General features: G+C 33.5%; 1 protein-coding gene across 8 annotated transcripts in view; it reads left to right on the forward strand.

Annotated features, from left to right (window-relative positions):
• Positions 1–5892, forward strand: part of LOC150095411 (spermatogenesis-associated protein 6) — a 523112-nt gene extending 517220 nt beyond the window's left edge. For 6 of the 8 annotated variants that reach the window (XM_090410322.1, XM_090410323.1, XM_090410320.1 and 3 more), the window contains one exon: positions 5120–5892. In XM_090410322.1, the coding sequence (XP_090266448.1) occupies positions 5120–5237 (118 nt within the window). In that variant the 3' untranslated portion in view covers positions 5238–5892. The remainder of the gene's footprint in view (positions 1–5119) is intronic. The other 2 variants (XM_090410319.1, XM_090410326.1) reach the window with 2 other exon arrangements.
• The last annotated feature ends 6670 nt before the right edge of the window (positions 5893–12562 follow it).

Genomic DNA, 12562 nt, shown 5'->3' on the forward strand with positions numbered 1-12562 from the left:
TCTATTGTCTAAGGCACTTTGTACCGTATCAATCCACCTATATCTTGGTCTTCCTCTGGGTCGTTTTGCTGCCAACCTGGCAGAGAACACTTGTTTTGCTAATCTTTCCTCGCCCATTCTGTTTAAGTGACCATACCACCCGAGATTAGCTCTGCTAATGCATTCCTGGATGCTGACAATGTCAAGTTCTTTCCTAATATCCTCGTTTTTAATATGATATTGCCATTGATGCCATCTGTTCATGCCTATAATCTTTCTCAGGACTCTCATATCTGCAGTCTCTAGTCTTTGGTCAAGTGTTTTACTTCTGACAGAGCTCTCAGATCCATAAGTTAAAACTGGTTTGAACACTGTCTTGTATACAGCTAATTTAGTGTTCCGACTAATTTCTCTCTTATTCCATATAAAGTTTTCAATTGGCTTCTTACCATACCAGCTTTGTTGATTCTGTTGTCTATTTCCATATTTAATTTACCATCTTCACTAAATATCGTGCCTAAGTAGCTGAAATATTTTAGTTGTTCTATAAGTTCTCCATTGATAATATATTTGAAATTTTCAATGCTTCTGCCTATTTTCATTGTCTTTTGCTTGTTATTGCTGACCTTCATACCACAGCTATTACAACAGTTATTCAATTTAGTCAAGGAATCTTGCAGACTTGTAGTGGATTTATTTATAAGTATAACATCATCCGCATAAAGCAAACAGCTGACATTAACATCTCCAATTTTGATATCATGTTTAATACCACTTTCCTTCATAATGTGATCCATATAGATAATGAATAACAGAGGGGATAATGTACATCCTTGTCTCACACCAGATTTAACATTAAACCATCTTCCTGTACTTCCTTCAATTCTAACTGCTGACTTACAACTCAAATAAAGACGAAATATTGCTCGATATAATGCCCCATTGACACCATATAACTGCAGTGTATTGAATAGCTTCTCTCTTGGCACCTTGTCATATGCCTTTTCCAAATCGACAAAACTTAAATACAGATCTTTGTTATATTCCCATGCTTTCTCGACTATTTGTCGTAAAGTGAAGATCTGATCCTGACAGCCTCTATTTGGCCTGAATCCAGCTTGTTCTTCACCAAGCTTTTCTTCCACAATTCTTCTCAACAGTTTCTCAAGTATACTTGCATAGATCTTGCCAGGAACACTCAGTAGGGAAATACCTCTGTAATTCTCACATTCAGTTTTATTTCCCTTTTTATATATGGGTACTATGAGAGCTCTACTCCAATCAGCGGGAATTCGTCCCTCTGTCCAGGCTTTCTGAACTATGCAGTGCAGCCACTGTAAGACTCTTATATCACCATACTTCAGCATTTCTGGTCGAATATCATCTACTCCTGCTGCCTTTCCACATTTCAAGCCTTTGATGGCTTTTTCTACTTCAAGTATGGATATGTATTCCTGCCTGCATGCCTGGTCAGTGTTTTTTACCACTGTGCTGTCATCACTGCTTGTTTCATTTAGCAGTTTTTCAAAGTAATTACTCCATACTTCAAGGATATCTTTTTCTCCTGTTTTCATGTCACCTTTATCATCTCTAACTCCTTTTACAGCACTCTTTCCTCCATTTTTAAGCTTCTTCAACAACCTCCAGAATATCTTACCACCTTCTTGATATTTATTTTCTATATTCTTGCCAAAGTCCTCCCATGACTTTTGTTTAGCTAGTTTTACACAGTGTTTAGCATTCTTGCATTTGTCTCTATATTCTCTAAGAGCACAAGGTGACTTATTTGACAGGAACTTTTGATATGCTTTCTTCTTGTCCTTCACTGCCTCTTTAACTTCCTGCATCCACCAGGGAGTTCTGATTTTTTTATCCTTGCAGACAACCTCACTACATGCCTCTCTGGCAGAATCAATCAATGTTTTCTTCAGAGTTTGCCACTGAATCTCCAAGGTTTGGTTGCTGTTCTCAAACTCTTTCATTTTTTCTTCAATAATCTTTGTGTATTTTAGTCTACAGCTCACATCTGAAAGCTGCTCAACTTTTATTCGCTTTAAAACTTTCTTACATGTTATTCTTTTCAATATGAAATTCAATTTTATCCTGCTCAAGACTAAATAGTGATCACTTCAAATTTCAAATCCTCTGTACACTCTGGTGTCCTGCACCAGGGAGAAAACATCACTATCGACAATAACATAGTCAATGAGACTTTTCTTATTCCTTGCCTCTTCTCTCCATGTGAATTTGTGCACATTTTTATGTTGGAAAATGGTGTTAGTAATAACCAGTCCGTGTCCTGAGCAGAAATCCAACAGATATTTGCCATTATTATTAGCTTTGCTCTTTTCTCCAAATTTTCCCAAAATATTTTTGTATATCTCGCAATCATTTCCTACTCTGCTATTTAGATCCCCAACAAGGACCAACTTTTCCTTTTTCGTTGTGTAAGTTGCTTTTTCTAACGCCTCAAAAAATTCCTCCACTTCTACCTTAGTAGAACCTTCTGTGGGACCATAGGCACAAATAAGTCTCATTGCCCAGTTTCCATTCTCATATTTGCCGACATCACTCTACTTGAGACTGACTGTCATTCAAGAAGATTAGCCTCATATTTTGTGTTGAATACTATGGCTACTCCTTCTTTTCCTTGATTGTCATTGCCTGAATATAACATTTTGTATTTATTGCTCAGAAAGATCTCACCCGTTTTGGTCTTTTTTGTTTCAGTCACTCCTATTATGTCGATCTGGTACTTATCTAATTCCTCAGCTAGCTCCATTTCTTTGCTATTCAGGCTTCTTACATTGATAGTACCGATCCTTAACTCTGGTGACGTTGAGTTGGGGTTTGTTTTCAGATTTGTTCCAGTAGCTGACTTTTCGCTGTTCGCCCTGGTTCCCTGGCGAAAACAACAAGGGTCTTATTTAACCGGGTGACGCCCCAGTTGACATGAAATTTTACTCAGTTATACAGCTTTGACCCTTAAGCACCCCTGGCATTTATAGGATTATGAAAAAGCCTTTGACTGAGTTAATAGACAAAAATTATGGAATATAATAGAAAACCAAGACTATCCAAAACAGTTATTAAATGCATCTAGTCAAAAGCATCTCCAACTCCCCTGCACATTCTCGTAAAATGCGAGCCAACACCCCATCCAGTCCCACAGCTGTATTTGCATTCAGTTTATGCAATATACTAAGCACCTCCAATTCCTCAACCCCTGCTCCCACATATATCAATATAGTCACAATTATAAATATTAATGAATACATAGAAGAAAAATATAAACTAATCAGATAGTCTGACAGGGATGTAGTCTTTCTTCTAACTTATTTAATATATATACATACATAGATAGATAGATATAGATAGATAGATGACCTAATAAGAAAGTGGAAATCTGTAGTAAATCCAGAAATAAGCATCAATCAACATACAACATTAAAACCAATGCTTTTTGCAGATGATCAAGTCATCATACAATAAATCAGTAAACAACCTTCAGAGATCTGTTTACCATTTACAACTAACTAGTGAATACAACTTACAAATTTCAAAAACAAAACTATGGCATTCTAGGATAAACATCTCATACAAAGTAAAATAGTAACACATTTTCGATATTGCAGATCTGATATCTCAAATTTTCAAGCAATCTGTGGTACGATAAGATGAACAACAAAAGGCAAAACAAGAAAGGAAACTCAATTAAATTATAAAGTCCTGGAAATACCAACAATATTATCAGGTTCAGAAAATTGGATAGAGAGAAAATAGAATACAGGCAGCTGAAATGAAATTTCTTAGTGCAGTTAAAAGATGTATAATAATGGATAGAATAAAAAATGATGAAATAAGGAAGGAATTAGAAATACGGGTAATAAATGCTAAAATAAAAGAACACCAAAAGAATTGAAGAGAACATGTACAACAAATAGAAGAAAGAAGGCTACCAAAGGAAGTAATAAAATATAAACCTGAAGGGAAGAGTGAAGAAAATAAAAGTTGGCTGTTAGTCTATATCTCGAAAGAAGAAATCCCTCCCCCAAACATATTTGAAATTCAAATTTACAATATATGCAGGTTACTTTAGATGAAAAGGAAAAAATCTAGAAATAAATTAATGGAACTGCAATGAATTTCCCCTCTCTTCCCTATTTTGGCTAATTTTTATATGGAACATTTGGAGATTATTATTATTTTATGTGTATCCTCCAGGAGTCAAAAAACTTATGCAACATCCACACTAATCATTATTCACACCTCTCCTTAAACCCTATCACCATCAAGGCATTCACAAGAGTGCTCTGTCACCACTCTCCAAACAAAAAATCTAGTCTGCACACCCTTACTAACCACACTTTCATACAATTTGGTGTTGATTCCCTTCTTCAATACTTGACAAGTATTGAAGAATTTGTTTTGTGTCAATCTTATAGAATCCCTTTAGTAACTTATAATTTTCTATCATTTCCCCCACTTTTCTGCCTGTCAATCATTCTGAGATTACATGGTATGCCTGAAGTTCACAAAACCAGATATCCCTCTATGTCCAATAGTTGGTGGCAGCTCTCCAACATATCCTCTCTAAATACTTATTTGACCTCCTCAAGCTTCATACAGGACATACACACACACACATTTAAAAAAAAACTCAAAGCATTTCATAGATTATGTTGGATAATGAAAATTCGTTTTCCTTAAATTTTCAGAAGTGGTGGTTGCTTCTTCTGAATTAATGTTTATATTATAGGAAAAGAATAAATAAATAAATAATATGGTTCTATGGAATGATTCTTATCCAAGAGCTCAATCTGTTATACATAAGATTTACATTGAAAATGCTTTGTAATTTAAGCTGTAATAAATTTGTGGGGAGAATATCCATTACAAGGAACAATTTTTTTTTATAATGGATTGCTTCCTGTGCATATCGTTTCACATGGGTCATTGTTTCTTCATTTTCTACAACGATAGCATTAAGAAACTGTTATAATAGTTTTATATGCCGATAACAGCATCTACTTAAAACAAACTCATATGTTACCCTGACAATTAGAATGCTTTACAATATCTTAATATGACTGATTGCTAAATTCCCTATGTTTTCTTTATAATTTGTATATTTTCACAGTTCAGATGAAGACTTCTGGAGGAAAGGACCTAAACATTCCTGGCGTGATATGTTTAATTTCAGGCTGCTGAATGAATATGAAGACCTGTTTCTACATGGTTCGGCTTCATATTTATAGTTCAACCATATTACACACACACACATACAAATAAATGTTTCGACTTCATATGTATAGTGCAGTCATGATATATATATTATATATCAGTTCGTTTTTGTTATATCTTTGAAAAATTTCAAAATTTTTATTATGAAATAATGAATTTCAAGAACTATAATGCTGTTTTTATAAATTAGAGTACTTTCTTTGTTCAGCATTTATATATATAATTAATAACAGTGTATTATATTATAGCAAATATTTTTTTATTATAAAATAATGAGTTAAGAGGCATAATGCTATTTTTACAAATTAATGCACTTTTTTTGTTCAGCATTTATAGATCAGTATAGTAAACAATTATTGTCTTATGTCATTTTTAATTTTTCAAATTTAAAAGATAATTCCATATTAATATTCATATTCTAAGATTAATAACATATTATGGCAAGTTGTTAAGTTTTCATAGCCCTCAGAAAGTAAAGATTTTTTTCTGTGTGTACAGAAAAGGCTGTTTATAAATTAATTATTTCTTGTTGAAAAATAAAATTTTTATGAAAACCCTCTTCTGTGCTATGTGACAGAAGATGTAGTGAACCATATAAAAAGCATAGTCACTGTTTCAGAATAGCAGCCTGAATAATATATTTATTTCACTTTATTTTAACAAAATAAAGTTATGTATTTGAGCATTTGTTGCAGAACACACACACACACACACACACACACACACACACACATATATATATATATATACATATAAACCAGAGACCCAGGATTGTTACTAATTTAGAATTTCAGTGATGTACCAAAGTAATGTTTTTCTGTGTATCTTTTGTTTCTTCTATGTACTATGCACCCAATGAAGTCCTCTAGAAAGATGAAACTAGTAGTGCCTTTAAAAACAAATTAGTTATATTCCAATTTAACATTCAGCTATATAGTCATATAAGTGAATTTCCTTAAAACACACACACAAACACAGCCTGTCCTCAATTTATGACCACTCGCACTTGTGATGGCCACTCCATTAACACATTCATCAAATACTGTCTCATCCTGCAACCCATGGACGAGGGTGTTATTGCTGCCTTTAAGGTGTGTTATTTAAGAAATATTTTGCTCGGGATAAGAAAACTCTTGGAATCTAATATCTTGCATTGTACAAATAATGTAGATACAGCACAGAGTGAGGTGACAATATTAAAGGAGTTTGGAAGAAGCTGATGAAAATATATGTTTATTCATAGGAGTCGACAAAGCTTTACACAAGAAACCAGTGACAAGATGGTGCTGCTAAATGAGTTAAAGGTTGACAATGCAGATGTACAACAGCCAATGGAAGAAAAGCTCTCTCAACTGAAGACCTTATAGATCTAGACACCAGAAATTTGCAGGAGAGGGAGGAAGAGAGAGAGGCAGAACAAGAAGCCAAGTGCTCAAAAGGCTTACAGTAAAAAAAAAAAAAAAAAAAAATTTTAAATAAAATAAAAAATGGCAGAGGAATTTGCCTCTATTAATATGGCAATTGAGTTGATTGAAGAAATAGATCTCAACATGAAAAGATGTAACAAAGCAGACAGAATGATGCAAGCTGCAATTACTTGCCACAGAGAAATGTGTGCAGACTAAGTTGGATGTAATATACAATTTTTTAAAGAAGGTCACTTCTGTTGTCATCTTACCCCTGAAGATGAGATTACATCTTCCACAAGTTATGCATCTGATGAACCATCCTTAAAAAGCTTTGTTGCAATTCTCAATTTGGAGAATTATTCTTGCTCCAGTTAATTATTTTACTAATAAGTGTGCATAGAGGCACTGTATACAGTGATTTTATGCTATAATTTGTATGTTGGGTTATTTTGCCATAAACAAAAAGTAAAATTAGTTTAAAAATATAACAAAACAAATCTACATTTTAGCATTCAGGAGATGTTAACATATTAATTGTTAACATCTCCTTATGGTTCATACAGTGATTTTTGACTTAACATCAGGAACAGAACACCATAAGTCAAGGACTGGCTGTATACATATATATATATATATAGAGAGAGAGAGAGAGAGAGAGAGATGCACTGGTTTTGAACATGTGGTTCATAATTTTCAATAATTTCAATGCAAGAGATATCTGCTGACCACTACTTAAATATTTAATGCACAATTTGATTTAAATAACATAGGATTTATTTGTTTAAATCTGTTTTAGATTATTTAAATCAAATTGTACATTAAATACTAAGAGATTAAACCAAAAGTCATATCTAATTAGAAATAGACCTAAAAAACTGGAGACTAAAGTCTAAGTTAATTTAACGACAGTAATAATAATAAAGTAATAAAAATCTTTATTATTATTATGTATGATTTCTATATTGTGGGATATTTTTAAACCTCAAAGCATGTACTATTAATTAGTGATCTCTTTAGATAGTTAATGGGTGTCTTTTTTCACTCAACAGGAAAATGGGGTAGAATTTAACCATACATGAAATATCTAGTAGTGCACAAAAAACACTAAACAAACCAACAACTTACTTCTTAGTTATGACAGATATATATATGGCAGTAATGTTAATTATTAATTATTTAGTAATGTGAATAACATAGAATTCCTCAGGTCATTAGCTGTAGGATTTAATTTTCAGGAAATTATTTTTATTTCTTAAACTTATGAGCAAAACTCAGTTTCTCCACTAAAAGTTGACACTTAAAATTAATAAGGATACAATACTTATCTTCATGTGTTCTTTATGATACACACTGATGCTCCTCAGTTCGATGTTAAATGGCACATTAACTTAGTTTCTAACATGAACAATAACAGATCTAGGTTCCTAACCAAGAGTGGTGCCTTACTAGCCCTCACTTGAAAATTATTATACAGGTTTGAACTGGCTTCAAGTTGAACAAACCACCCATGCTGGTGCTAAATATTTGACATTCGAGTTCTCGCCAAGTTGTTTCTTAAGATTCGATAAAATAGTGCTTTGGGATTATGATATTGGTCTTTAGCCAGTAGACTTAAGACTGCAGAGTGGCAACAGCATATTCACAAATAACCCAGTCATATTTATACCTTGCAGTACATTTAACTATTACCAGATGTGTGTGGGGGGGGTGAAACACTAGAGGAAAATTAACTTTACAACCATAGTCCAAGACATTCACTGAAACAACAGCAAGTGAATCCCATGCTGTGTAATTACCGTTAGCCTGTGTACATTCACTCACAGCTGTGAACGTGTTGATAAATTATAACTATTACATGACACCCTCTATGGATTCCAAGGACTAAATGTAGGAAAGCACTCTACTACATAACTCCACCATTGACATGCCTACAGTAATCCATAATCAACACTACATGATATACTGCTAATTGCATGTATTCTCTGGCTGATTTGCCTGTAATAATTAATTATACATATTTTTTAATTAACACATCTCCAGCCATAACAACTAACTAACTATTTCTTAAAGTTGTACAAATTCAGTGTTTTTATCAATCTGTGGCTGAAGACCATTCCAAAGATTTTCACCTGTAATAGGAAAAAAACAACTTCATAGAATATATATATATTCTTTGCAAGTATAATTCATATAGTTTTTTCTCTCTTTAGTATTCCATCTACCAGAACCTGGTTCAGTGAAGTGCAATGGCCTCCTGTGTTATATGTATATTTTCATGTAACTCCACCCAGAAGAGGTTTTTCGTAGGATGGGCCGAGGATTTTTTTTTTCTATTGATTTTATACTTTTTTTTTGTATTTTATTTTTTAAACTGTCTTCTAGATACCAAACATGGAATATTTTATTTTTTCAAACTACTTCAGGATCCACATAATCAACTCGGGACAAAAAAAACATGGAAAAGTTTGGGGAAACTCACTTATCACCCTCCCCCCCCGAGATAATGGATATATAGACTTTCTAAACTATATAAAATGTACCACTGTGCCCAGCTATAGACAGCAACTTGCCCAGCTACAAACTAGCAAAAGTGATCTCTCATATTACTGGCAACACCTCTTCACACACAAAAAAAACCTCAGTTCACTTTAAGTCTAGTATACAAGACCTCATCCTCTGCAAAACCAACTTATGGCCAGTTTTGACATGATTGTCCCACTTGAAGATATTTTTGATCTAATCCAAGCTTCATTCCCTCGATATCTTAGCTTTGTTTCAGTTCACCATGAACTCAGGCTATTTCATTTGGCACAAAAAAATTCTACAAACAAATTCTCCTCTTACTTCAACCCCCTCCACTCAAACATACTATCTGCCTGTGCTATGTAGATGATGTGTAGACTATTTGGTCATATGGCCCTGACACCCTAATCCTTCCCATTTGAGCTGTCAACAGACAAGGATCCAATTCACTATGGAAATAGAAAGTAACAAGTCTGCCCTTCCTGGATACTCTAGTTACAAGACAACTGGATGAATCTCCTTGGCCTTCACAGTCTATAGAAAACCCACACACACACATGTAAGTACTTTCATCAACAGTCACATCACCCCCTGCCAAAAACAATACAGCATCAAAAAATCCAAGTCCACAGGGCAATTTTTGCTCTGATAAAACTGCACACTCTATTGAACCCAACCACACTTTTTAACCAATAGCTACCCTCCACCACTTGAAAGCACCCTGTACCCACATCTCTTCCCTCTCCCCTCTCCCAACAGATTACAACAAATCCATCACCATTCCATATATCTGAGAGCACCTCTGCAAATGTGGCCAAAATCCTGAAAAAATACAATCTTGTGACAACTTTATAAACTACATAAAGTTAGCATCCTTTATCTGCTCTCCTAAATACCAGCTACAACTTCTGGATTTACCTACTACCCTGCAGCTGACCTTTCCTACTAAGATCAAACAAGCAGGATAGCCAGCATCCATTTCCACAGTTACATTTAACAGACCATGTCCTGGTTATCCACCATAGGATCAGATAGAATAAAGCCACCTTACTCCACCAAAGTAAATTTAAATTTGAGAGGCTTTTCTTGAATCTGTTTCTGTCCTCACAAACTATCTAACCTGAAAAAATATAGTTACATCAAACTGTCTCTTATATGGGAAACTCTCATCTGCACATAATCATCCCAACAGCTAAGAACTCCCAACCAAAGCCAATAGAGACTATAAGCCTTCATATATAAAGTTCTTTCTCACTGACTGAAGTAGTGGCTGCATGCATGTTACAAGTGTATTATTTCCCGAATTGATGTCAATTTAACTTCGCCTAAATACGGAAAATAATAATTAAATATTTATTATACTGTATGTTGTTGATTTCCTTAAACAACATTATGTGTGATAATGAATGTATAAGCCGAAGGAACCAGAATTAACATTGTATGACTGATTCCCAAACCCATCCTGCCATCTTAGAATACTGTTTGCACATTTAGAATGGTACACAGAATACTATGACTACACGATTAAGTTTCCATTATTACCGACATCCTGTCAACTTTTCTCCAAATGAGTATTACTTGCAATTATTACATCATCTCTTCTGGAGTTGAAGACTCATCGAGGTAGCGAGAGAGAGAGAGTACTGATCTTATATTTCTATCTTCTAGGACAGTGCTTCCCAAACTTCTGGATGTCAGGACCCCCTTTGGAAAAATTAAAATATTTCACGGCTCCCCCTCGAAAAACAATCATAATATAGACACATATTATTATAATATTTATTGTATTTATATTCAAATACAAAACATACACAGCGAATATTGCAAAAATCAAATGCAAATAATACATTTTTAGCATCTTACATACACATTTGACATGGCACATTATCTCATATTTTTATATAGATAGATATATTGTTATTGTACATTTGCAGTACAAGCACATGAAATGTAAAATGATTAGTAATAAAGAAAGAATTAAAAACATAAAAGAAGTTTAATAACAATTTAATGTGATGGATATGTTTCAATACTGCCACACCAACATCAGGTGAAATATTTAAAACTGCAATTCTTAGATTTCTACTTTGAAATGAAATTTATATAAATAAGCATATATTTACTAATACTTGTTAAGCGCCGAAATACGCAGGAAGCAAATGTGAACAAATTTGTGAACCAATGTGATTTTTTTTCCATTAAAATATAAAAAAATAACAAAAAAGAAATAATAAAAATTAAATACGTTTCTTTTAAAATAAAAAAATCTCCTTAGTCTTAAAACATTTAAAATTTGTTTTCATTATTTCACGGCTCCCCTCAACAAAACCTACAGCCCCCGAGGGGGCCGCAGCCCACAGTTTGGGAAGCGCTGTTCTGGGACACTTCTTACTGCATCAATCCAACTAGATTTTGTTGCTATTCTTTTTCTGGGTCTTTTTCCTGCATTTTAACATCAAATACCTGTTCTGCTAATCTTTCCTTTCCTATTCTGTTTAAGTTACCATACTACTTTAATCACAGATTCTTGAATACTAACAATGTCATATTCCCTCCTAATATTTTAATTTTTAATATGATTCTACTATTAATTCTATTTGTTCATGCCCCAAGTTCTTCTCAGAACTCTATCTCATCTATGAGATGTGTGAATAATTAGGGAGATGAACAGATTCTCATCTTTATTTCTAACCCAATTCTCATATCTGATATCTCATACCAGATAGTATTCAAACCAGTTTTAACTTAAAGTTAAAACTGGTTTGAATACTACCTGGTATACTGCTACTTTGATATTCTACCTAATTACTATCTTAATCCATATAAACCAATTGACTCCCTGACACATCAAAAGCCATTTTCATATTTAATTTGCCATTTTCACTAATCAGTAACAGACTGATTTGGAGGAAAATTGTAGATAGTAAGTTAGTAATGATGTAATTTTTTTTTATGTAGTACTATCATATCCTGTACACCCTTGTGGGTACATGGCAGGAATTTGATGATGATGTTCTGTTAGGTTTTTCATTGAGAATGCAGTTGAAGTTTTCCATGTTCTTGTCTATTTGCAAAGATTTTGTCTTTTTATTGCTAATTTTCATGCCGTATTTGTTATAGCAGTTATTCAATTTAGTTAACAAATCCTAGAGACTTGCACTGAATTTCTTTAGGAAGGATAACATCATTTGCATAAAGCAAAGAGCTAAGTTTGATATCTCTCATTCTGATATCAAGTTTAATGCTACTTTCTGAAGTGATCCATACAGATCAGTGTTTCTCAACATTTCTTTAGTAATCATCCCCTAAAGGACTTTTTTAAATCAATTTTTTTCTAATCAACCCTATATCTTTTGTAATTGCCTCCTATAATTTCCTTTACCACTATATTATTTTTGTAATGGTTT

This window comes from Typopeltis vanoorti, chromosome 20 (assembly GCF_054136105.1).
Source record: "Typopeltis vanoorti isolate ZY-2024b chromosome 20, IOZ_Tvanoo_1.0, whole genome shotgun sequence".
Classification (NCBI taxonomy): Eukaryota; Metazoa; Arthropoda; class Arachnida; order Uropygi; family Thelyphonidae; genus Typopeltis; species Typopeltis vanoorti.